General features: G+C 42.8%; 2 protein-coding genes across 8 annotated transcripts in view; one reads left to right on the plus strand and one right to left on the minus strand.

The window, feature by feature from the left end:
- dnah5 (dynein, axonemal, heavy chain 5) overlaps window positions 1–24,985 on the minus strand; it is a 53,719-nt gene extending 28,734 nt beyond the window's left edge. For both annotated transcript variants that reach the window (XM_061675232.1, XM_061675231.1), the window contains exons 1-40: window positions 24,470–24,985; window positions 17,899–18,033; window positions 17,687–17,771; window positions 17,371–17,567; window positions 16,613–16,831; window positions 16,357–16,494; window positions 14,963–15,139; window positions 14,776–14,889; window positions 14,525–14,632; window positions 13,973–14,095; window positions 13,654–13,869; window positions 13,533–13,559; window positions 13,268–13,375; window positions 13,064–13,149; window positions 12,655–12,862; window positions 12,453–12,566; window positions 12,172–12,378; window positions 11,925–12,005; window positions 11,580–11,670; window positions 11,116–11,261; window positions 10,476–10,653; window positions 10,058–10,291; window positions 9,732–9,928; window positions 9,473–9,566; window positions 9,199–9,341; window positions 7,873–7,949; window positions 7,636–7,760; window positions 7,322–7,557; window positions 6,565–6,783; window positions 6,415–6,477; window positions 6,076–6,314; window positions 4,799–4,946; window positions 4,632–4,724; window positions 4,264–4,463; window positions 3,987–4,140; window positions 3,445–3,608; window positions 3,180–3,336; window positions 2,854–3,066; window positions 1,859–2,083; window positions 1,006–1,178 (exon numbers count right to left, since the gene is read on the minus strand). In XM_061675232.1, the coding sequence (XP_061531216.1) occupies window positions 1,006–1,178; window positions 1,859–2,083; window positions 2,854–3,066; window positions 3,180–3,336; window positions 3,445–3,608; window positions 3,987–4,140; window positions 4,264–4,463; window positions 4,632–4,724; window positions 4,799–4,946; window positions 6,076–6,314; window positions 6,415–6,477; window positions 6,565–6,783; window positions 7,322–7,557; window positions 7,636–7,760; window positions 7,873–7,949; window positions 9,199–9,341; window positions 9,473–9,566; window positions 9,732–9,928; window positions 10,058–10,291; window positions 10,476–10,653; window positions 11,116–11,261; window positions 11,580–11,670; window positions 11,925–12,005; window positions 12,172–12,378; window positions 12,453–12,566; window positions 12,655–12,862; window positions 13,064–13,149; window positions 13,268–13,375; window positions 13,533–13,559; window positions 13,654–13,869; window positions 13,973–14,095; window positions 14,525–14,632; window positions 14,776–14,889; window positions 14,963–15,139; window positions 16,357–16,494; window positions 16,613–16,831; window positions 17,371–17,567; window positions 17,687–17,771; window positions 17,899–18,033; window positions 24,470–24,823 (6,266 nt within the window). In that variant the 5' untranslated portion in view covers window positions 24,824–24,985. The remainder of the gene's footprint in view (window positions 1–1,005; window positions 1,179–1,858; window positions 2,084–2,853; window positions 3,067–3,179; window positions 3,337–3,444; window positions 3,609–3,986; window positions 4,141–4,263; window positions 4,464–4,631; window positions 4,725–4,798; window positions 4,947–6,075; window positions 6,315–6,414; window positions 6,478–6,564; window positions 6,784–7,321; window positions 7,558–7,635; window positions 7,761–7,872; window positions 7,950–9,198; window positions 9,342–9,472; window positions 9,567–9,731; window positions 9,929–10,057; window positions 10,292–10,475; window positions 10,654–11,115; window positions 11,262–11,579; window positions 11,671–11,924; window positions 12,006–12,171; window positions 12,379–12,452; window positions 12,567–12,654; window positions 12,863–13,063; window positions 13,150–13,267; window positions 13,376–13,532; window positions 13,560–13,653; window positions 13,870–13,972; window positions 14,096–14,524; window positions 14,633–14,775; window positions 14,890–14,962; window positions 15,140–16,356; window positions 16,495–16,612; window positions 16,832–17,370; window positions 17,568–17,686; window positions 17,772–17,898; window positions 18,034–24,469) is intronic.
- A 288-nt stretch (window positions 24,986–25,273) lies between these two features.
- The window catches only part of triob (trio Rho guanine nucleotide exchange factor b), an 88,197-nt gene continuing 87,181 nt past the window's right edge, over window positions 25,274–26,289 (plus strand). For all 6 annotated transcript variants that reach the window (XR_009768467.1, XR_009768468.1, XM_061675236.1 and 3 more), the window contains exon 1: window positions 25,274–25,873. Coding sequence is in view for 4 of the 6 variants with exons in the window: in XM_061675236.1 (XP_061531220.1) it covers window positions 25,804–25,873 (70 nt within the window). In the remaining 2 variants the exon portion in view is untranslated. The remainder of the gene's footprint in view (window positions 25,874–26,289) is intronic.

Here is a 26,289-nt window from a genome sequence, read left to right on the forward strand (position 1 = left end):
GTTGTTACATGCACAAAAGTGCAAAATGTTTTTTTGTCTGGAATCATCACTGTCCTTTCTGCTGTCCATTTCCATTGTTTCCCTTTTTCAAACCTGAGGCTGTGGCTGAGGGAGAATGAAGGGCAGACAATGACAATATAGAGTGGAGCAAATGAGTGACAGACAAGAACAGCAGTGGACACTGTCAGTGAAGAAAACAGACAAAACATTTCAAGCGTGGAAAGATGTCAGAGAGAATCAGAGCTCTTTTGCAGCAAGCTGCTGCTGCTGCTGCTGCCGAAAGATGCCGGCACGTCACTTCCCGCCGCTGCCGTCGCTTCGCATTGCTTTGCCTTTGCTGTGTGGATGTCAGACAATGCGTGTAGGTTGATTACTGTTTCTGTCCGTCTGTCTGTCTGTCTGTCTGTCTGTGCGCTGCCGTGTTGCGCGCAACAAATGAGGGCCCGCCTGTCACTCACACTGACTGACTGTTGTGTAAATGAGGCATTGTTCACATCAAGACATGATGGACTGCTTAGCGGGAGACATACAGTCCAATCGTCTGATGTGCAAGTCTCCCCATACTGAATTCAATCTAAATTGTTTAACGTGACTGGTGTCTTGTTTTTGATCACATTTAAAACCACTTTAAACCGTCACATGCATTATAAGAAGCTTATTATTTTGAAGAAGGAAAGGAGAGTATTGTCGCTCTCCTTTCTGATTGAGAGCTGGAAATAAGAAAGTGGAAACTCTGGCCTTGCTAACGTGCCTCCATTCATGGCCCAAATAATTTGATTATCCCCTTCACTCTTTTCATGATGTGGACCTGATCTTCGTACTGCTTTGGCCACATTTGTGCCACTGAAATCTTGATTGGTTATGTGAGTGTATCATGATGTGGCAAATGTATATACAGTAGCAGAAGGACAATTTCCACCCTGTTAAGTCAAACAAATATATTTATTTTTGTTTTTCTACATTCGCCATTTTGTGTTTGTATTTAACCTCGTTCGTGGCACTTACCTGTCAGTCAAGGGTGTAATGACAAGCCTTTCGGTGCAACCCAAAAACTCATTCTGGTAGACAAAGCCAACGTCCGTGATGCTGATGATCATTTTGTCGGAGTCCTCATTGAAGTAGAAACGACACTGCTTCAACCACTCAAAGTCCCCGGGACTTTTGACATGGAGTCGGTACTTGATAATGAACGTGGAAAAGGAAGAAGGAGGTTTAATAAGGACTGAGCAGTGACAAATCAAGGGCGTCAGGTTAGGATTTATGAAGGGATAGTGGTTGAAATAAATTTACAAAGAGACGGTGGGTGGAAGGTGAGAAGAAAAGGAAAGCGAGGAGGTTAAAAATGGATGGTGGGGAAGATGCAAGGCAAGGAGCACATTAAAATGAGTTTATGTATTAAGGTGGCAGCAGTAGGAAGGATGAATGAGTCACAAAAGCAAAAAGAGAGAAGGCTTAACTCGGAGGAAGGGTAACAAGGACGGATACAAATAAATATATTGGAGAACACATGGGTCAAATTAAATGATAAATTAAGGGAAATAATACATAGTACATCAAACAAATGCACTTCTTGTTCTCCTTGGTGACGAGCAAGCCAACTATTGTGACTAAAATAGAGCCTTTCGTAACATGGAAAAAATAGAATTAATCAAATAAAAGGCTGAATATGTTTTTCTCTGACCATACTCTTTTCAAATAATGTTGTTTTGAAAGCCAGAGCCTTGCCTGTTGCTTAAAAAAGGGTTTTACCAAAATGAACTGTTTCTTATTAGACATAGCTAAAAAAATTATAACGCTCGCTTCAGTAAAACATTGTAGAAACCGCATTTCTCGCTTAAATGTTCATACCCGTACTTACAAGGTCATCAAATATGTCCCTCTGGTGAACATGGATAGTGATGAGCGTCTCGTATTTGGTCCGATCAATTGCACTCAGGTCTCTTGTGGTCATATCGATCAAAGTATTGAGCAGATCCAAAAATATTTGATTGGTTTTGGCCATAATACGACGATCGTATCGGGCATTCGTGAGAGCGTCCTCAGAATCCCTTGTCCAAATCATCTGGATGCCCAGCAAGCCCACCTGAACAAAACATCAACAGCTCATGGTCAACTTGGGCTTTTATTTTTAGCTCATTTCCATTGTCCTTTTTGTTCTTTCCTTGTGTCATTACACACCTGAATTTGTCTAATCTGTGTCTGACTGAATTTCCCCCTCTTCTCCTATTTACAGTATCGAGTGTATATTAGAAGTGAAACAAGGCAGGGTACCTGCGGTTTTTGGGCCGTGGCTCAGCATAGTTCCGATTTTGTGCACGAGGAAAATATAGATATTTTTTAATCTCTCGAACTTTTGCTCTTTATTTTGCTTTTCAGCAAACATTATATTTTGTAGTGTGCTGAGTAAGTTAACCATTGATTAATCACATTTCTATCAAATGGTGAACTTCCTCTTATCACTCGACTAAATGTATGTTACAATGGCTGTCCCTGCCAAATTGCACCTTGTGTCAGACTGTTGTGTTTTTACAATCTGCCTTTTCGGCTAACTCTAATTCGATTTTTCTACCCTGTGGGCGCTCATTCCCTAAAAACTAATCAAAAGGTTTTTGATTTCTACTGGAATATGAAGATATAGCTAACTTTATCTCAGTTTGTTCGTCAAATATATTCTATGACCATTATTGATTTCTATTTACCATAGTGGCGAAAAAAAGCACATTTCACGTCACAACTAATGGTTGAGACAGTAAGGGGGGAAAAAATGAAATATTTCTTAACTCCCTCATACAACTGTGATCCAACAGTTAGTCTAACAATGAATACATGAAATGATGGCTTCCCTTGACTCACTTGAGCAGGAAAGGAGTTGAGAAAATCGATAAGCTGGAAGCCAGATTCCTGGATGGCCAGGACAGCCTGCCGGACGATCATGTGCAAAGACCTCTGGGATTCCTTCAGGAGGGCGCTGAGCCAAACCTCAACATTCCCTTCTGCTGTGACCGGTCGATCCAGCTCCATAGTCTCCCCCTCCCGAGATGATACAGCCAGGATGCGGTCATATACCTGCAGAGAGTGATGCAGTGAGAAAGGGAAATTCTATTAGCCTTCTGCTCCCTTCGTGTATATATCCAGATATAATATTTTGCTTCACTTCAAAAAGATTCCCAAAAGTTCACCTTGTCATGGAATCTGACAGATTTGATGTTGTCGAAGACATTCAGAAGGTGTGCTTGGATGGTGTGGGAGTCCGAGGCCTGACCCAGGATCTCAAGCAGGGCCGGGTCAGAGACAAAGAAGAAGCGAGGAAACAGCAGACGCTTCTTCTCCAAATAACTGTTGTAGCGTGAATTGTAACAGTGGAACACATACACACGCGCACGCTCACATACACTTGCAAATGCCAATACTGTTCGAGGTTGGACTTGCTAATATGGTTCTCACCCTGTGAGAGATTTCTGGCAGATCTCGAGCTGCTCCAGGAGGTGAGGAAGCAGCTGTCCCATTGTCTCATCTCCAACGCAGGACTGGATCACGTTGGGCATGTCGTGGGCCCGCGTCATGATCTTCACCCAAGATTTGTCAATGTTGGAGAAACGCTTTGCTTCCTAGTGGGCAATGATTACATGGTTTTTGTTTTGTTTTTCAATTTGGGTCGCACTGGCACTTGACTGCAAATCCAAACTTAGAACACATTCATCTGGTATTTGGAGACTTTGATTGTAATTGTATATATGAATGCCATTAATCATGTTTATGAGTCTACGACAGCTTTAGCTACTGTATTAAATAAGTTTATAACTTCACTTCTGTAATGTCTAATATACTTGTCAAATATATTCGCAAGTAGACCTCTTAGCCTAATGACATAAAAGAGCTTGTTATGTGTAAGGATTTTAGAGATCCATATGTATGTTTAATGACATTTCATTTCAGCTACTGTCCAGGATTTTTGAGGCACTGGGAATAATTAACTATTGGACTACCTTTGGAAGCTGTTTAGCGATGTCCCCGCCCACAAACACAGCCTCCAGGTAGATCCAAAGGTTCTGGACAGTCATCCAATTTTCTATGATGTCGGTTGTGTTGGACAGATTCAGAACCCATTTCTGTATCTGGGCTTTAAATGGGCTGTTGTACCTGGAAAGCAGAGAACATCATCCTCCTGGATCCACATTTAGCGAATACTATTGTTGTGATAAATACAAAAATAGGATGATCTGGTACTTTGGAATACAGTACTGGCTAATGATAAAACCATACCTGTTGCTAAGAAGAGATCCTAAAATCATTAGGCTGTCCTCCATACTGGCAATAATTTCTGATGTGCTGTCTCCTCTCAGTAAGAGCTCCCCACGGGATTTGAAGTTGGCAAATGTCAAAGTCTTGTTGTCCCACTCTGCAATAACTTGCTTCAGCTTCTGCTCGATGTCGCGCTCTTTCACTGCACTGATGCAAATATCCTGCATCGGGCAACCCGACATGATTAAAAACACACTATTTCTATACCACAGGGCTGAAACAGCGACAGTCAATCATTCAAACTTACACCGTCTGATCAATTAACAGTAGAATCTTCAATTAATTGAACAAAATATTTGCACTATCTTGGACCAGACTATGAGTCTTACCTCAATCTCCTCTTTGTACTTGAGAAGAGGAGCCTCCATAATACTACGTAGCTTGAAAGTATCCGTCTCGACCTCAAATGTATGTCCTGTCACCTGCTCACATAACCAGAGGGCTGGTGAACATCAGCGAGTGTCACGTGGTTACTGCTTGACGTTGTCTCACTGACCTCGCTAATTCTCTTCCAGTGCCGCGTCATCATGGCCTTGTTGGCCATTAGCTCCAATAGGGGGCAGCACTCGTTGAATTCATCGATTATTTTCTTCAGTTCCAGGAAGGCTTGCCACTCCTTGAGAGCCCGAGGCAGCTTGCGACATCTGAAGTTATAAAACGTTGCCAAGCTACGTAAGCTACAATGTGTGTGCCTCAGAACGCCATCGTCGATCAGTATCCAATAGTGTGTACAGTGCCATCTTCTTATCCCTATCTAAGCATATCAATTCATTTCTTAAGGTGAAAGGTCACATTAGCATCCAGCCTGAGAAAAGAATAACTAGTTAGAATTGTTTGGCAACAGATGTACAGATGTAAAAGATGTAAAGACAAATACTTCAAGATAAAATGGTCTTCGTCTCCACCGATTAAACACTCACACAGGACAAATTGAAGGGATAAGTGTTGATGGTGAATTGAAATAAATACAGCCTTAATGTAGTGAACTATTTAATAAAACAGATTTATATACAGAGGTTATAAAACAGTTAATTGCTTTCCAGTATTTGTTATTTCCCCGAGGCAGTTGTTCTAATTTTACTTTCTTCAGATCGACAGTCAATTCATTTCTGTGACAAAAGGCTGCAAGATGTCACAATCAATTCGGCCTGGCCCTACAGCTGTGGTGGAATTTTCCACTCGACTCCTGGCCACAACTCAGCTCATCAGCCAACCAGGCTCGTTACCCAGCAGGCTTATAAGCAGCCTTACGCCACTTCGGCTTCCCCAGATCGTCTTCGTGTCATGCCCGATATTCCAGCGTTCGCTTCCGGGTTGGCTACCCGATTCCAACCTTGGTTGTTCCTGAGGTTCCCTCGTTACCTTTGCCCTAGTAAAAGTTCGCCTTCACCCTCTCTATCCGTCAGCCTGCTTACTACCTCTCGGCCTTCCTAACTAAGAGGAAGCAATCCCGCCCAGGACAAGGGAAGAGCTGGTTGGAGATCAGTTTGTGTTTGCAAGCTACTCCAAAATTCATTCAAGACTGTTTCCTGCTGTGCAGTTATTACGTTTAGAAAGAATTATCAAGTGGTGCCAAAACTTTGTACTCATGGGTCCTGCCCTTTAATGACTAATACTCAAAGACACTGAGCATTATTACATTTGTAAATGAAGAATTTTGTATACATTGCATCTTATTAGGCTGTGAAAGTGTACCAAATGGTGATGTACGGTAAATTCGTAAGGTTTCATACTTATCATTTTAATCCTCTCATGGCAAATTACTTTTCTCACCTCGTTTGAAAGTCCAGGAGATCATTATTGATTTTCTCAATGTGCGAGTCAGCCCAAAGTATGTCGTTGTACCCGTTAACGGTTTCCATGACATTGTTGTAGAGGCCGTACAACTTCTGCAGTAAGGACAGCTGCTTTCTAATTTCTAAGAGCTGAGGATGCTGGGTAACAGGAAGTCCAAAAAGCTCCTCACCGCCTGTGTAGGTGATGTACTTTCTGAACAAGTTATCAAATCGATTCTGAGGGGAGGAGGAAAGCAGAGTGGTAATTTAATCATCAATGACGGTCACTGACGATTGTAACAGTAATTTATATGGATAACGTCAACTGCCGTCGTGCCTGGTACATGATAAGTCTATCGCTGGCATCCTGAGGAGCTAATCCCACCACCATTGGACCATCCTGGCATAGGGAAAAAGAAAGTCAATGTTGAGTACTATTATCTTAAGTGAATCATTTCAAATAGTATTAGCGTGTATATTGGTCTACCTTGTCATAGTCTGCGTAAAACTGTTGACAGTCTTCCACGAAAATCTGCACATTGGTGAATAGTTCACCTCTGAATTTCGGCTGCAAGGCAATCAGTTCGTTCTGCACCTCTGTGCTCCGCAGCAACAACTTCTCCCACATGTAGCGGAGTGTGTCCACTTTGTCCGCTTCTTCTTTGACCACTGAGAGGTCGTATTTGTGAAGTATGCTGTACGACTCCTGCAAGAGAGTGGAGGAGTCGGCTTTTCAAGGAAATAAAGAATAATACCTTTTGTTTGTGGAAGTGGAATCCTCTATTCCAGCTGGACCATTCCCCAGTGCATGAAGTAAGGGCCTCCACCGAGCCCTGACCTCAACACCATCACCTTTCGGATGAACTAGAAAGGACTCAAGCCACCTTGTCCAACAAGAGTGACCTCTGACATCACAAATGTTCTTCCATGTGGTTGGATCAAAGTTCACACACACTCTTTGGAAAACGTTTCACAAAGTGTGGAATCTGTAAACGGCTGCACATTTTCTTCAACCATTTAGTGTATATACTATATATTAATAGCCATATGTTGAACTGAACTACAGCTGGAAATTTTATTTCTCTCCACTTACTGTACATTAGCCAATTTCTCATCTAAATAAACTGTGAAACCAGAAAAAAAGTGTGAAATATTCAAATACTGAACCACAAGCTCCTTTTCTTCCTGTGTTGATTTGCATATGGATGGGCAGTTAACTGCAGTCTAATAATTGTCTGCTTTACCTCAATGGGACCAACTTGAAAGTCAATGGCTATTTGGCTTTCTCTGATCTCCTTGAACGCTGCCATGGCAATGCGAATGTCATCCAGGTCTTTAATCTGCCGATTCAGTTTCTTCCCTGCTTCATCAACGAAATTGAAGATCTGGTCCATCTCGGAACGATATTTCCTGTTACAGTACTGCCCGTAGTCCACCATCCAGTTCTTAGTTTCAGCAGTGAGAGACATCTTCAGATCCACTTAGAACAGAAAACAACACTACTCATTATATTGGTTAATTGGGAGTGCAGTCAGCATAAACGTCTAAGTAATCTCACCCGTAAATAGAGCCAATGCCCCAACAGTGATGCACTCAGGTTCTGAATTTATTTCCAGCTGCAAGTCTCGATAATAGAGAATCTGGCTCTCAAACTCAGACAATAATGGACTACCCTGAAGGAACCTGGAGGAAAAAAAAGCAAATCCCTATCATATACTCGTTATAAAGTACTTCACCTGCCAATGAGTAAAGTGGTTGTATCGCCAATAGAAATTGGTCATTCCAATGGTCATACTTTTGCATGGTGACGCCACGGTCCTTTCTCCAAATGTGATGGTAACCGCTGAAACGATCTAGCGCTTGCGTCACCTCCTGCACAACCAAACATGGAAAGTGAAAGCATTCGGCACAATATAATTATTTGTTATCCTAATTATGATGAGAGAATCCAAGTTACAGTCTGCTGTATATACATTTGTATTGTAAACATTCGGCCATATTCTCCCGTTCTTGTGTCTTTTTGTAACATGACTGGTTTGAGCACCAGTTACGCACATTCTCCTGTCCAAATTTCTGATACACCCACTGTGCGTAACCTGGAATTGTGTGACTCGTGAAATTTTGAGGCTGGCTGTAAATCATGGAGAGTGGAGCTTTCCTGACACTTGTGAATGTCATAGAAATCCATGTGAAAAAATATAGCACACTTTAATTACATGAAAATACCTTACGTCGCAGATGTGTCGTCATGGGACGTGGACAATGCTCCGTCTAACACATTACACTTTCAAGGAGAGCATTATTTTTTTTTTAATTCTGTATGAAATAAAGGTAATTTCATGAGAATACTGTGCTTGTGACTGAACGCATGTTTGGAGTTTAAAAAAAAAAAAAAAAAAAAGGGGAGAGATCAGTGGTACCCAAGCTTCCATGCGACACGAACCTGGCGAGTTGCTAACACATTTGTTGAGCAAGATAGAAGCGAATAAAAACAAATGACTGCAATTATTGTAATTGTCGGCGCTTTGTGCTTTAATAGAAAACTCCAAGCTGCCAGCAACATATTAAAAAGCAGAAAAGCTCTTTGCAAGTGAAAAAAAGTAAAGTGACGCAGATATGACGCTGTTGAATGTTGGCATTTTATTAATTTATAATATGCCAACATTCAACAGTTGCCATAATTTAGGAGGGCCGCATTACGGCCGTTGGGCAGTCAGTGGGCCTAGGTGAGCATTAAAGGCGGTTAACTGAATCAAAGTGTGTTGGGGGGTGTGGTGGGGTGGGTGGTGCCCTGTACATTGGTGCTTCAACAGTGGTCAGGAAGCAGATGAGCATTCTCCCAACTACTCCAAACTCTAGTTTGTTTGATTTTTTTTTTTTTGTTTGTCCAAAGGTCTCAGAGTTCCTAACAGATAAGTTACCACTGCCCGTGAAAATATAAATATTATGTCCTGAATATATCTAAGCACTATGCAAATTAGATGTATTATTTGTATTATTATTTTTCATAATGATAAAACAGAAGGATAACATAAGGAATGGGGAACAAACTTGCAACGATTTTCTGATTTAGAAAGTATCTTTCAATGATATGTTCCTGTTGATGTGAAACGAGGGATACCTTTCTGTTGGAGACAATGGATGTGCCAAGGACAGAAACCAGTTTGACAATCTCCTTGTTCTCAGAAACACTCTTGTAGTTGTTTGTGGCTTGCAAAGGAATGGCTTGGCTCGCATTCGGTGATATGTCTGAGGCGCTGCCGTCTAAAAGGTAGGAGTTACAATTGTTCTTAATATTAATTCATTTGTTGAAGACGTAAATGAACTTTAATTAGCGATTATTGTTCTGGGGTCGGCAAATGGAACAACGAACGACAAGATTTCCTGTGCTGTACCAGCAAGACTCCGGTAGGTTGTTGTTCCATCTTCTGATTCACTTTCAGAACTGTCTGGTTTCAATGCTTCTATTCGCCTTTCATTCATTTTTCTCTGCAAATGAACCCCCAAAAAATGATGTTTTTAGCAAGTCTCGCTCAATTTGTGGAGCGCTTGAACATTTGTGTCATCAGAGAAGTTAAGCAAAATTGTCTGTGATTGTATGAGTTCACACTTGCAGATAACTTATTGCTACCTGCCTTGTACGAACAAACACACCTTTGAGATTCTTTCTTTGTTCCACTGGCCAACGCCTTTGCTAACACTGACCACACACTCTACAGCCCTATTCAATGCCTGCTGTACGTCCTCCAGAGTCGGAACGATGGCAATGTTTGGGATGGAGAGGGTCACATTGATTCTGAAGATTGCCTGCTGGTCGTTGCTCCTCCCACGTCTTGGTGAGTCATTCTCGCCTAAAGGACAAGAGAAGAGATCCTCGCTAGTGCAATTTGACGCCGTTGAAAAGTGACATTTTTGCGCTCATGACCTCATGAATGTAGATTATGTTACAGCATGGAAAAATACTAAAAGCAAAAGCCCACCTGTGAAATGTGCAAGCGGGGAGGTCTGGATGCGCTTGCGTAGTACCTCTAAGGTGTTGCGTGTCAGTTTGAGCAAAGCGTCTACGTTGCGCTGGTCGAAATGTGACAGCAGCTCCCGGGCTTCCACCTCCATCGCTTGCATCAGGTCCCTCTTCCTCTTCCTCCTCACCAAGGGGGAAGCCGGCCCGGCACTGGCAGGAGGTAGCAAGGTGTTTCTAGAGAAGTGTCGGGCTTCTGAGAGGCCCTCAACATCCGTTGTACAGGGTCACCAGTTGCACAAAGACATGCGAGAAGCATTATAATGCTATTGCTATCTTAATGAGCTTATTAGTAATGCTCTTTCATTTTTCATACGGCTTTTTTTTGCTCATCATCATATTGCGCTTTCCTGTTTTTTCACAGAATGGAGTGCTAATACCTTCCCTGTCGACACTGTCTTCTGTTTTCCTCTGAGGGCCGATTTCTTCTTCCATCTTTTCACCGTCCTCTCCTTGATTGTGCTCAAACTCCAGCAGCATGTTGATCAGTTCATTAGCCGCTTCCTCCACCTGCAGGCTCCTGGTGTGCAGACTCTGGGCTTGCTTTATGCACAAGTCCTATACACACAGACGGTAAACACACGAGAAGGCGCTGACAATGGCGGCCCAGCATTAGCTCCTCAACGCTGAATTCAGTGGGGTTCGTTCGCTCATTATTTCATTCAGCAGTGGTTTCCTTTCATTTAATTCACAGGAGGAAAAACTGCAATAAAAGTACATGCTTGCGTGGTATCAAGAGATAGTGTCCCGTGATAATGAATAGTTTAACTACCACACTGATGATGTACAGTATCACATGAAAAACTTCATTATTTATGCCTGCTAATCTTAAAATGTTATTGACTGCATCATTAGTGGAAAATGTTTCCTGACATCATTTTCTCTGAGTAAATGTACTTTTAATTAATGTTTTGTTGTTAGTACAGTATGTTTTTCATCAGGTTTTAGCTTATGCAATGAATTTATTCGGTCTTACTTTATGCTGCCGTTTATTCTATTTACCACTGTTTGTGCATTTACCCTGGTGGTCTTAACAAAGTCCTCGCAGGTAACCGGTTCATCTTCTGGGAGAATGCACAGCGTGCACGTGCTCATCTCCTGCAACACCGCATCTATCCTGAACTCTGCCAGGTCATTCACTCTATCCATCAACAGCTCCAGATCCTCTGGGCGAGAGAAGGCAGGCAGCAAGGACGATGACGAGCAGTCAATGAGAGGACGGGAAGCGTGTGGAGTGACGGGGGAACGAGCAGCCACCAGATCCAAAGAAAATAATGGTAACTCATTACATAGAAAAGATGGGTCAAGAGGCTGTATATGAATTATCAGTGACCGTATGCAGTAGGAAAATGCACATCGTGGCACGATAACTTGATTTTAGCACATTCGCTGACTTGTAATCTAACTTGTAACTTGTCTAACTTGACTTGTAATTAAAAAGTCACAACTTGATGTTACAGGATGATTGTGTTATTTTACCTTACCCAAGGATTTGTCGATGGTACTGAGGTAATTGTCGATGTTCATTGATCTCCAGTTGAGGGAGGTCAACCCCGGCTGTATTGCCTCATCCACCTGTCACGTTTATCAGAAATAATTTGACGCACGGTGCTTGTGTCGTATACTGTACGTTCGTGGCTTCACGCGCATGGTCAGACAAGCTAAATTAGTGTGTTTCAAAAACATGCTGACATTTAAATCACAGCATAAATGCTTAGAGTTCTCTCTTAAGTCATTATAATCTTACAGCTTCAAAAATTAAGTGAAGATATAATGGGTTAAATCCAAATAGAGATTGCCATAAATCTCACACACGCACACAACCTTACCTTAGCTACATGTGGCATGGCCAAGTTTTCAAAGGCATTCTGAATTTTCCCACGGATTCTGGCATTCTCACTCAACATCAACTGAAAAAGGAAAGGGATGAACATTTTATCCACTCACAGTGAGTGCCATAATCACGTTTGTCAACTTTAAGCACACAATGTCACCTAACAAGATGTCCCTTTTCATTGGACATACTTGGCAAAAAAGGATGATTCTGATTGTGAAAACGTGTGAGCTGGTTGCAACCTGTAAATTGTTGATGTTCTTTTTAAGGGTCTCCTGCTTTCGCTGCAGCTGAGCAGCAAAAGGTGGGACCTCCAAATTGTTCCTGCTCATGCAGTTTGCCTCTCTGATCTGCGTCATAATCTCGGGGTCAAAGTTCACAAGCAGCTCTCCTGTCTCTGTCGATCGGACCAGCAAAGAGGCCTGTAGGCCTTGCCTGGCATCCTCAACCTGGGTGCAAAAGATGGTACAGTTAGTGTGGTGAGGAAAGGAAAGTGGATTTTTTTTCTCCTTCTATTCTTGACCTTTTCCATCCAGTTTTGATGGTAAAGGATCTCATATTTGAGCAGAACTGTCGCTACCCTGTTGTAATTCCGGATTATATTTTTAGCCTCCGGTGTGGAAAGAACCCCAGTGTGCTATCCGGATATAAAAGGACAACAGGTGAAGACAGTCATTTTAAACATGTTAACAATAATAATCCTGTTACGATTATGATAAATCAACCTGTTGAAACAGATCCATGGGACGCTGAATTTTGCTGTACAGCTGCCGAACCCACATGATGCGGCCGGAGACTGGGGGCAAGTCTCGGCCAATCGGGGGGTCGGGTTTTTGCTTCATGTAGAGGTTGGACACCATTTCGATGTCCCGGCCGTAGCTCTTCAGAACATGCTGGTACTTCTCATCGATGCCCAGCTTGGGGATACCCAGTCTATTAGATTTACAGAACATAGATTCAATAGATCAGATAAATGCCTGTCGAATTAGTCATGAGTCATGTGGTTTCTCAGTCATTGCATTTCTTCGTTAGTCAAACATCTCTGTAGCGTTTTGGGTATTTTCTTTACTCATAAAGGGCGTGATGACAACAGGGAACGACAAGGGGCAAAATAATTCAAAAACAGTGGACTACCTTTCAAATCTTCTAAGCACATCAAGAGCTTGTTCTGTATTTTGAATTTCGTTGAAAGTGCAATCCATAAAATTTCTCAGCTGCTCCTAAATGAGCCGCCCCACCAAAAAACAAAAACAAAACAAAAAAAGAGTTACAATTTGAGGTTATACTTTTTCTAAAATCAAAGTGCTCCAAATAACTGTGTGGTAATATTTAACGTACATGAAGTTCAGTGGTGCTTTTGCAGAATTCCTCGTAGTCCATATCAAAGTCGGTTCTTCTCTGGTCAAGGAAACTGTAATGTTTTGTCTTCATGTTCAGCTTGATGGCCTGTCACGTCAACAATTAAATTAGACAAATCATCAGGCTGCTCAAAGTCAGTATTATTGTTCTGCTGCAACCAAAATGGGGCTGTAACTAGTCTAATCTTTAATCTCTAATTCGACTCATTTATGGCCAAGGTTCAACAACCAAAATGATACATTACCTCCCATTTTGCCTGCATTTCTATCGTCTTGTTCATCCATGACAGCAAAGGCACAAACAAAAAGTTTAGATTATTATCGAGAAAATGTTTGCTTGGCAGTCATGTAGCAATCTGATCTTACTTGAAACCTGGTGGCCACCATCTCAAGTCCCTCTATTTTGGCAACCTGAAGGGCCGAGTAGGTAGAAATGGTGGCCAACATTTCCAGGATCTTGTTGAGTCGCCGGTGGAATGTATCAAACTTCCCGAAAATGTACATCTCGCTGAAGTCGAACTGTCTTTCTGTGGGAGTGTGTTCGAGCTTTGCCTTGGTCTTATGGAAACAACGCTGGTACTCCTGCAGACATGCAACACATGAGCTACTACGGGCAGCGCCAAACACTTTTCTCAACTCAACCTTTCTTTGATTGGGACGGGGGGGGGGAGGCTGCGCTCACTACCTCATTTAAGTGGATGGCTGCTCTGATTTTCTCCTCTACAATCTGTTGTGGCTGATCCCAGATGGAATTTTCACCATTGTTAGTGATGTAGCCTTTGCAGGCTGTTATCATCTGGTTTGTTACCTGTAATATATATATATATATATATATATATATATATATATAAAAAGAAACATTTGTGATCTTGGGCTACAGTGTTAAAACATCCATAATCAACCTTATTTAAGCTCTGTGTATTTTTCAATGTATATTATTATATATACATGTGCTTTTTGATTAAGTGAGGCATTAAAAACACGCACATTCCTTTTACATTTGGATTTATTTTGATGACCATTGGTCTTTTGTCACTCCATTTCCTATACTGCTTACAGACAAACAACCGCTCACACTCACATTGACACCTGACACATCAGGTGTCAATGAGGGGTATGTGCTAACCACTCGTCCACTGTGGCGCACATTGGTCTGATAAAAAGTTTAAAAAAAATAATGGCAACATCCACAGTAAGAAGATTCAAATAGATGCTGTGTAAAAACCTGCATTGTTACCTTAACAAAGAGCAATGTAATCTTTTCAGACGTATTGTAGTAGCGAGAGATGCTGTGAATCATCCTGATGGCGTTGATAAGACCCGGTATGGCCGCCACCATTGATACCTGGTTCCAAACACAAATGCATCATGTACGTATCATCATGCCAGTACTGTAAATGCAAAACTGAGTAAGACGCAATATGCGTGCTGGAAATATGTTTTTTAAAAAACGTCTCATCTTTAAAGCGAATAAACTATTTGCCGTACAGGATCACTGTTGTAAAGAGGATCGCAAAACTTCTCCAAGCTGTAGAGATACTTGACGTTATCTTTGGCCTCATTGGCTGACTCAGTGATCCTGGCGTCCAGTTCCCGCCACAACTAGGCAGAGCAAATCATCATTGAGCTTACAAAGGTGATGACAATGCTATTTGTACTGCCACTGACTCCTCACCTTGATGATTTTAGATTTTGCCATCAAGAGCACACCCAGTACCGCCTTCACATCAGGGCTCTTGAGCTGATCCAGAAGGTAGTTGAAGCGAGACATTCGTTTCTTCCAGTGGTTCAGCTCGGCCCGGGGGCCGAGGTCTTCGGCTTCTTTTCTCAGCTGGTCACTCTCAGCTAAAACCTAAAGCGCAACATCATCTGTGATGCAGCTTTTCAAAGACAGGTCATCTTTGAAATGTTCACGTTTTTAATAGTTGGGAGGTTGAATCGAACCATGGGGGTCATTTTCATATCATTTGATCAAAAATGGTGTAGACATGTTCTACTGAATTTCCTATGAGTGTTTGAATTATTGGCAGTTGTTATCATTCAAAAGGCAATAGTTGTTTGTCAGGGGGAAAAACATTTCTAAAGTAATATTTTGGGATACTTTTAATGCCAAAATGTCTCCACCATTATGGGTCCCAAATGACATTGCATGATTTTGAAACATGCATCTGAAGACGCTAATTACATTTTTGGATATACAGACATCACTGCCAGCCATCCCAGTTACAATGGATATTTGACTTCTGTAGCCGTCAATGGCAGTGAACAATTTGTTCATATGCCTTTCCATGAAAACCAACACAAATGCATCGTTCTGTGGGTTTCTTTTACGTATGGGCCTTCTATGTCACTCAAGTTGTCCTTTTTGTTGCAATACACCGACCGCAGGTATCTGAAATGCCAGGATGTGGCAGCCATTTTACATTTACACAATAGATGATGTTATTTTTGAGCTATGTATGAATTGGTGAACGTGTCAGATTGCATGTCTTTACCGTTATTATGATTCTGTACAGACAAGAGTGTAATGTATTTAATGAGTAGTTCGGATCATTTATGCACTTGTATCTGCAGAGTTTGAAGAACAAATCATGTACATTTTGCAACTCGTGGTTGCAATAAAGCTTTTTATTTCTTTACCATTAGGCACGTTGTCTGTAACATTATGCCAAAAGTGGATTTAAGTGGGCCACCCACTATCTGCACTGCCAATGGGTTCTGTCAACAAAGCTGTGGCAACATTTAAGTCGTAAGTATATTAAATAAGTATATTTCCCATTCAAGTTTAAGAAATCTTTTTCAGATTACATTTGCAGAAAATGGATGGATGGATGGATGGATGGATGGATGGATTCATGTCCTGAGTATGGTAATACATGATGAGATGTAAAGTTCAGCATAATGTCTATTTGCTTTTTCTTTTGACCATATTTGACCATAATTCAAGGTTAGGGCATGTTGTCTTTTTTATATGAAAAAAAACCCAAAAGAGTCATTGCATTAAATTCAAATGCATACTAAATTCTTGGGACAGTCGCCTCAGAGTATGTGGCATTGGAGAGTTCTCACCTTTTCGATCTGTTTAATCCAGCCTTTCATGCAGCCTTCTATCTTTTCTACAGTCTCGGTGTTGTTGGCTGCCGCCACGTAGTCCGACGGGCCTTTCAGGACCCGCACGTCAAATGTGTCACACTCTTTCAAAGTAACCTGGACAGAGACCGTGACATGGTCTGTAATGTAAGCGCTGCTGCACTGATGACACTGTAGCTGTACCGAAGTCATACTTGTGAAGTAATGTTGGACTCCACTGCGCATGCAGCCTTACCTTTTCTTGCAGACTCTCCTGCGCCCCCGCCAACACCGACACAAAGTTTTCCAGCGATGATATGAAGTCCTTTTTCACTGCTTGGGCCTGTGGACTGGCCAGCTCTCCCCAGCCATGGTTCATCTTCGTCAGTGTCGGTATGAAGACCTCCGCGAGCAGCTGTCCCACACTTTTTAACAGACCCCCATCCGAGGTGTCCAACATGTTGAAATTGACATCCTAGAAATAAACGGTTCAGTGCTACTAAATACATACAGTTATTACATATTAAAATTAAAATGGTTTGACTGTTGGTAATGCTACTTTGTTACTGTGATTGTGGATGTGTTGTTTACATTATATGACACAGCTACATGAACATGACAAAATGACAATAATATAACACATTCCACGTGTAATCCAATGTGTTACGTTGAAATAATCAACAATGATGATCTTTGTGGTCTTATACATACAATATACATCACCAAACGTAGTGTTATGTCACTAGATATGGGCAAGAAACTGCCATACTAAAAGGAGCCGTTCATCATAAATGATGAATAAGCTTCCTAAGGGGGGGGGGGGGGGGGGGGGGGGGGACACATCCTTTATCACCACAGAGGGATTGTTTATCATTGTAAGCATTTATCCTTTCTTACGTGGAAGGAATCGAATTGCATCTTGCTCATCTAAAACAGATCATAGAACTCAGGTAGAAAACTTATTCTAAAATGTGCAAAAATGTAAAATAAATGTAGTTGTGCAAATGTCCTCACTCTGTGGATGTTTTCAGAAGTGACGGCCTTGGAAGCGTTGGCCCTGGTGAAAAAGACGCACACTCCGGTCAGGGCCACGTCCTTCCCATCGGTCACAAACACTTTATGCTTCTTGTTGTGACCAGGCGGCTGAGGCAGTGGCAGGGATGACGACGGTGATGACGATGACGACGATGACGATGATGATGATGATGTTCCTGCAATGTACAAACGCACATCTTCTTCAACGGCATTATTGCTTTGAGGGAGTACGAATGAAAATGCAGGCCTCGGTTGTCAAGATTAAAAATCAGAAGTCAGAATATATAATACGCACCTCCATCCGCCGATCCGGTTTCTTGATAGTAAAACATGAGGTGCAGAAGCCCGTCAGCCACAAAAAACTGCTCCATGCGGTCGAGCTAACAGATCAAAACAACAGTTTTGATCATCCATACACCTATCCTGAAACCAGTCGCAGATTATTTCGACCACGCTGATCTGAACAGAACACAGAATGCGAGCAATGCTATTTACGGAGAATCCGACCTGCTTGCCCTCCAGTATTGTGTCCTCCACGTCATCCTTCTCCAGTCCCAGGCATGCGGCCACGATGCTGAGCACATACTCGTGTCTTCCGTCAAGCTGCGCTCGCTTGGCTTCTCGCTCCTCTTTTAACTTTTGCTGATCAACAGATGCACACCATATATTCACATCAGGGTGATGGTTATGCACATGATATGAGACAAGCAGGAGTTTTCTTCTCCGAGATCAGGGTTCCACAATCTTAGGGTCGATACGGGTCACAAATGAGATAGAATGGAGTTTTGTCAAAACAATTGGATTTACGTGAATAAAGCTGCGATAGGAAAAAAAAAATAATGACTTGTTTCTGGGGGAAGAATAGCAGTGAAAAAATATTGGATGAAAATTCAATTGAAGGGCTTGAGGGAACTACACATTTTAAGACGCGCTAGCCAAAACAAATCTAGTATGTTTCATTTGGAAAGCATGCTCACACGTTTTTTTGTCATCGGAATTTGTGTCCTCGTGACAGTGGCATCATCGTGAGCGGCGTCGCCCCGGCAGCACATCGTGTAGAGACATTTCAAGATCGCAAATTGGCAACCGTATAGTTTGGCAGCGTGGAGTTACAATTCCAGCTGAAGAATAATTTCTGTTTGACCTTCGGGCGCCCGCCCGCAGACATCCGCGACGGCACAAATTCTGCGAAAACCGAACCGCCAGCGCTCCACTGCAGGACGCGACTGAACTCGCCGTGTGGCTGGCTTCACACCCGCTCTCTCTCTCGACTTGTGCGAACAGCCCAGTTTGTCCGAAGGCAAACAGCTACAGTGTAGTGAAGGGAAGATAATTCAAACCAACAGCCTGGACCACCACCGCCCAATGAACACATGACATTGCAGATGCCAATAATCACAGATTCCCAAAACGGAAAGTGCAAACAAATTGTGCTTGTGTGTGTGTGTGTGTGTGTGTGTGTGTTCTGTCCATACGAGAGAGATATGGAAGACCGTGCACACCAACATAATAACAACTACATCATAAATAGCAGTCATATGCAGGCAAATTCAAACCGTGAGATAAGCCTTGGGAAGACTGACAATCCCAATTATAAACAAACAGCTGGCTTTTGGAATGAAGGAGAAAACGGCACTGAAAATACTGCGGCACGACTGTTTGGCACGATAAAGTGAGAGAACTCATCTCATATTTGGAATGTTTTCAGTAACCTGCCTATTCGAGCAATCAGTAAAGGATTAAGTCAAATCCACAGGGGCATAGAACATACTGCTGAAGTCCATTTTACTTACAGCCAGTTTTGACCTTAAAATGCAATTTTGGGGATAAAACCTGCAAATGAAAGAACTGTAAAAGCTCTCCTTTTGTTACCTGGATGACCTTGGCGACTCCGTTTTTCCAGAGCTGTCTCCCAAACACCTGACACGACGGATCGCCTCTCCAACTCATCCCCCTCGGCAATACCGCTCGACTCCAATTTGCGTTCACTTCTTCATTTACAACATGACAGAGGAGGTGCAATTTTCACATGCGCTCAACTTACCACTTGAGATCTTTTTTTCGCTCGGTTGAATAGATGCAACGTTCCGACATTAACCATAAAAAATTTGATGTGTGATCGTAGATGACCACGATGCGTCCCGTGAGGCACGCTGTCGGTGCTTAACATACTTAAGATACTTATGTTGTTCAACTAAACTATTTTTTTTTTTTTTTTAAATGTTAGTCAAATAAAGCTGTACGCTCTCTTTTGAATGACATTTGATTCTTGAGGAAATAAAAAAACTTCAAGTTGCACGTGCTGGTCGTTTCATGTGTTTTGTGAATGTACAGCAAACCCAGTCAACAATGAAGATATGTGTCACTTGGAAAGTACTGCGCATCTACAACCCCAATTCCAATGACGTTGGAACGTTGTGTTCAACAACTAAAAATAGAATTCAATGATTTGAAAATCATGTTCGACCTATATTTAATTGAATACACTACAAAGACAAGATATTTCCCGTTCAAACTGATAAACTTGATTGTTTTTAGCAATTAATCATTAACTTAGAATTTGATGGCTGCACCAAAAAGCTGGGACAGGTTCATGTTTGCCACTGTGTGACATCACCTTTTCTTTGAACAACATTCAATAAACGTTTGGGAACTGAGGACAGGCGGCACGGTGGACGGCTGGTTAGAGCGTCAGCCTCACAGTTCTGAGGACCCGGGGTTCAATCCCCGGCCCCGCCAGTGTGGAGTTTGCATGTTCTCCCCGTGCCTGCGTGGGTTTTCTCCGGGCACTCCGGTTTCCTCCCACATCCCAAAAACATGCATTAATTGGAGACTCTAAATTGCCCGTAGGCATGGCTGTGAGTGCGAATGGTTGTTTGTTTCTATGTGCCCTGCGATTGGCTGGCTACCAGTTCAGGGTGTACCCCGCCTCCTGCCCGATGACAGCTGGGATAGGCTCCAGCACGCCCGCGACCCACGTGAGGAGAAGCGGCTCAGAAAATGGATGGATGGATGGATGGAACTGAGGACACTAATTGTTGAAGCTCTGTAGATGGAATTCTTTCCCATTCTTGCGCGATGTACAGCTTCAGCTGTTCAACAGTCCGGGGTCTCCGTTGTCGTATTTTATGCGCCACACATTTTCAATGGGAGACAGGTCTGGACTGCAGGCAGGCCAGTCTAGTACCCGCACTCTTTTACTACGAAGCCACGCCGTTGTAACACGTGCAGAATGCGGTTTGGCATCGTCTTGCTGAAATAAGCAGGGGCGTCCATGAAAAAGACGTTGCTAGGATGGCAGCTTATGTTTCTCCAAAACCTGTATGTACCTTTGAGCATTAATGGTGCCTTCGCAGATGTGTAAGTTACCCATGCCATTGGCACTAACACAGCCTCATACCATCACAGATGCTGGCTTTTGAACTTTGCGTCCATAACAGTCCGGACGGTTCTTTTGCTCTTTGGCCCGGAGGACATGACGTCCACAATTTCCAAAAACAATTTGAAATGTGGACTCTGGACTCGTCGGACCACAGAACACTTTTCCACTTTACGTCGGTCCATCTTAGATGAGCTCGGGCCCAGAGAAGCCGGCGGCGTTTCTGGGTGTTGTTGATAAATGGCTTTTGCTTTGCATAGTAGAGTTTTAAGTTGCACTTACGGATGTAGCACCGAACTGTATTTACTGACATTGGTTTTCTGAAGTGTTCCTGAGCCCACCCGGTGATATCCTTTACACATCGATGTTGGTTTTTGATGCAGTGCCGCCTGAGGGATCGAAGGTCACGGGCATTCAATGTAGGTTTCCGGCCTTGCCGCTTACATGCAGTGATTTCTCCAGATTCTCTGAACCTCTTGATGATATTATGGACCGTAGATGATGAAATCCCTCAATTCCTTGCAATTGTACGTTGAGGAACATTGTCCTTAAACTGTTCGACTATTTTCTCACGCACTTGTTCGCAAAGAGGTGAACAAGTGCGCCCCATCTTTGCTTGTGCATGACTGAGCAATTCAGGGAAGCTCATTTTCTACCCAATCATGGCCCCCACCTGTTCCCAATGAGCCTGTTCACCTGTGGGATGTTCCAAACACGTGTTGGATGAGCATTCCTCAACTTTCTCAGTCTTTTTTGCCACCTGTTCCCAGCTTTTTTGAAACGTGTCGCAGCCATAAATTTCTAAGTTCATGATTGTTTGCTAAAAACAATCAAGTTGATCAGTTTGAACATGAAATATCTTGTCTTTGTAGTGCATTCAATTAAATATAGGTTGAACATGATTTGCAAATCATTGTGTTCTGTTTTTATTTATGTTTAACACAACGTCCCAACTGCATTGGAATTGGGGTGTAAATAAAGACCAAAAAAGAATTGGGTACTTTCACCTGCAGTGTAAATCCGGCATGAGACTCAAAATAATCAAAGTCCGACCAGTTTCATGCTGCCACATACATACAGCTGCTCTAATGAGTTTACTCCATGAATGACAAAATAATTGCATTTGACCTGAGAAGCCAAAAGCCGTCTGAACCTTCCGAGCACTCGGGTCACCTTACCTCGTTTTGATATTCTGACTGCAGCATCGTCGTTGCCCTATCACACTGACATTTCTTTTCAAGTCGGCCCACCCTCTTAATTGGCTTGGTTTTGCAGGGCAGCAGAGAATTAGGGCCGCCAACAAAGACGAGACGGCGAACGAGCGGCGATGCGAGCAATCAGCTGTCTCATTAGTTGCCATTTGAGAAGGGTTGCTGCCCTGAAATGATCTGAGTTGCTCCTAAACGGCCACTGCGAACAGGATAATGCGGTGAAGGATGGCCGGCCGTGCAGCGGGTAATTATCATGTTCCTGCTCTCACCTTACATGGAACACAACAGAGTGGGAAGGACAGGGGAAAGGATGAGCAGTTGTGGGGGTGGAGATGAAGGCCAATCCACTTCCCCGCCTGAACACACCTTCTGGATTGTATGCGCCACTAGCGCTGTATGCTAACAAAGTGATACTTGTCTTGCAGAGGGCGAGCTGAGGGGTAAACACTACTTGGCCATCATAAACTGTAAGCCAAGTTACACACATGCACATTATTCTGGATGGTGCCCAAAAATGACCCAACAACAGGCTTTAATATAAACCCCCCCCCCCCAAAAAAAGAAAAAAATACATTCATTTCAGTCATTATGGTAATTGATGGTTACGTTTATCGAAGTTAGGATGCTTAGTTTGTTCCGATCCAGGTCGACAACTCAAAAGGGACAAGTGACGATCTAAGTGTGAACTGGCCAGGTGCATTTACTTGACGTTGTTTACATCCCCATTTCATTCGTGCGTTTGGACAGGAAAAACACAAATTCAGCAATTCGAAGGATGAAATCATAGACATTATTGACTCACAAATAAAAACATTATAAAGCACTGGCAAGAGAACTCAAATGGAAAATAATTTTGTGCGTATTGTGAATTTTCATATAATTCTATATTTCTATTGGTACACATCGCACTGTCAGGCAGAAACCTCCCATGTCCCAATTTGGGACATTTACTATTTTTTCACTAATCTATACTTCTATATTGGTCCGTGGCCATGTGTGTCTATTATTTTGACAAATTATTGACCAACCAACCTAAAGTGTTGAAAATGTCTTGCTCTCTTTTTCAATGTAAATGGATCAACAAAAAATGCCTTTTTTGCTCGTTTTTTGTTTGTTTGTTTGTTTGTTTTGTTTTGTTTTGTTCTGCTTTGAAAACAAAAGTGCTACAAAAGTAAATTGTGCAAAAAAAAAAAAAAAAAAAAAGGTTTAAAAAGGATTATGCCCTCAAAAAAAAATAATGCATAGACACAAATGTATATTAATAACAAATTGCATTTGTTCTCATTGTGAGGCACAGCATGAATCCAACTGATGGGCTTGACAGTATATTGAAAACAATAATCATCGTCAAGCTTTGCATTTAAAAGCAGTTATTTCATCAATTATTCAATGGTTGATTTTCTATATGCAAGTGCCAGCTTGTGAGCTGCCGTGAAACAGGACACTGACTGTGAATTATGCATGTTGTGGGGAGATCTGAGAGAGAGGGAGCGACAGAAAGAGCGAGCTGCAGAGAAAGAGGGGAGCAAGACGGCCTTCTCTCCTCACCCTGAAACCTGTTTGTATATTTCTAGTACACGATACGATACTGTATACTAACTCGCCGCAATATGAGGCACACCTGCAAAATCTAATGTGCTCCATTACAACAGTGGCATTAGAGATGTGCCTGTATAAAGACAATAACAATTCAGATTTAACAATAAGAGAGAGAGAGAGAGAGAGAGAGAGAGAGAGAGAGAGAGAGAGAGAGAGAGAGAGAGAGAGGGAGATCTATAATTGTTCTAACTCCAACCCAGATTGGTCATAGTGAACGTCAATATCCATTCATCATCCTCATCCATCTGAGCGATTGGTAGTGTAATGATGCTGCACTCTAGTGGACAAACCGTCGCAGTGCACCCAACAGCTTTTTTTTTTTTTTTTTTTTTTTTTTTGGTCGGTGTTTCCCCAAACGAGTATCACATACGCCTCATTTCTGAGGTTGGGGGTTCCGATCCGCATAGATATAGATTAGATAGATTAGATTAGATTAGATTAGATTAGATGATAGATAGATAGATAGATAGATAGATAGATAGATAGATAGATAGATAGATAGATAGATAGATAGATAGATAGATAGACAGACAGACAGACAGACAGACCGAATGTTCAATTTATATCTAATCCACGCATGAAGAAAACCACACAGACATTTTAAAGTGTTGCTTGTTGGTCCGTGGCAAGTAATAAGAACAAAATGGTGAAGACCGTCCATGGGGCTTTACGTGCAGTCTCGAGTTGGAGTTTAGTCAAGACAAATTAATTAGATGGGCTTGGTTTTCATGTGCAAAAAAAAAAATAATAATAATAACATACATGTAATGAGTGCACACATATTAACGTGAGAGCCAGAAACAATTTACACATCTGAAGGGTCATTTAATAACATTTTTGAATTCCAAGGCCTTAATTAACGAGCTGAAAGTATTAGCAGTGATCATACCTGCAGTTCCTTGAGGGACTCCACAGGGCCAGCTGCCTGGCTGCTTCTGTTCCTGTAACTGACTTTGACGAGTCGTGACGTGGACGACATGCCTCGCGCGTTCCCTCCGTAATCAGATGCAACACAAGATTTGACGGTTGTTTCTTCAAATCTCTGCTGTTCTTTCTCCGTGTCGTGGTCACCGTCGTGTTGTTGGTGGTTACCATGGTAACGCCAGCAAGTGGGGGAGACCGCTTTACCCACTTTAAAAAACGATTTTTGCGTGCTGATAAATGAAATGTCAGTCTTTCCGTATAAAGATATATTAAAAAATTGCTTGAATCTGTGTGAGTCATTTTTTTCATTGAACTGCATGCATCATAAGTTTTTATATATTTGTTTAAATAATACTTTCATGGGATAGATGACAGAAACAAGGGGGGTGGCGGTCACCAGATGTTCACAGGAGAGCGCTACTAATGATTATTTTACTTATTCAATTATTTGCTACATGTTTATGTATCAAACACACAACAAATATGTATCAAAGGCACGTGTGACGATATAAACATTCAAATCCGGTCAGAAATTCTTCATCACGTCCGACCACGTCAGTCTAAAATCATTTATTATAGTAAAAGTAACATTTGAAATATTTGCAAATGTATTTTGTAGCAACCTCCGAAAGCAAAAACGGGCGTTTTGTCGACGAATTGTCAAATATAGTTCGTTATTGGTGGAACCGCTGTCGCCTCCGACGAGTACCGAGGTTGGCCGCTAGGTGGCGGCAGCGCACCGTAACGCATCTTCAAGGGCCAAGGAAGAGTCGCCAGGAAGCGGAGAAGCGGATTCCAATTTGTGCGCCGAGTGAGCTCATCGCGCAGATAAGCGGCCAGGCTCCGACGGGCGCTCGGAATGAGCTCACGTCGCGCGAGGCCACGAGAGCCGTGACGCTCCCTCGCGGACCGCATCAGCACCGCAGTGACGTGGGAGGGGAATCAATTGGAAGCGGCGCACAATGCACCGACCCCACCTCCGCCACAAACGGAATCCCAGGATATCCCACCCCCAGCCCTCCTCCCCGAGTGTTTTCTTTTTTCTTTTTTCTTTTTTCCCTTTTCCCCAACCTTCTGTCTCTCTCTCCAGTGTCGGCCCTCGCTCGCTTCTCTTCCTCCGTTCGGCTGTGGAGCGCCGCCACTCGCTCGTGAGGATTTGTCCGTCGTCGGGCAAAATGGAGGAGGAGGTCTTTGGCTTCACGAGGCGAGCTTCCGGCTCGCTCGTGTGACGAGAGCCGACACCGAACCGCCCCGCTTTGTGGATTTCGATTGGTGTTTTGGGTGCGGGGAGCCGCAGCCATGAGCGCGGCGGACGGGCTGGATGAGGCTGCGAAGGACGCTCTAGACGTAGCGGCGTTTTTCAAATCCGGTAAGTCAGGAAGGGGCGAGTCCGGTTCCGGGGTGGGATGGGGGTGCTGTGTCGGTGTTCATTTGAATTGTCGTGCAGAAGCATTGATGATGCATTGATTGATTTGGAGCTGCAGACCATCAGGCGCGAATGCAGGCTGCACCTTCTACGTCCAATACCAAGTCCTCCATCCTGGCCTGAAGGATTAGTTCATCCTATGGCTCAGTATCACGCATGAATGGGCCTTTCTGACATGACGGCATCCTCCTCCTAATCAGCATAGCCAAGCCCTCCTCAACAACGCATCCGAAACGTCAACGCGTTTTGTGGGGCCTGACGTCATCGTACACACCAGCCCGTGTTGCCGTGATGCAGCGACAATCGTCCGATTTGCGCCCCACGATATTAGGCACACTTGCACACTCAAGATGCGACGC

This window comes from Phycodurus eques, chromosome 4 (assembly GCF_024500275.1).
Source record: "Phycodurus eques isolate BA_2022a chromosome 4, UOR_Pequ_1.1, whole genome shotgun sequence".
Taxonomy (NCBI): domain Eukaryota; kingdom Metazoa; phylum Chordata; class Actinopteri; order Syngnathiformes; family Syngnathidae; genus Phycodurus; species Phycodurus eques.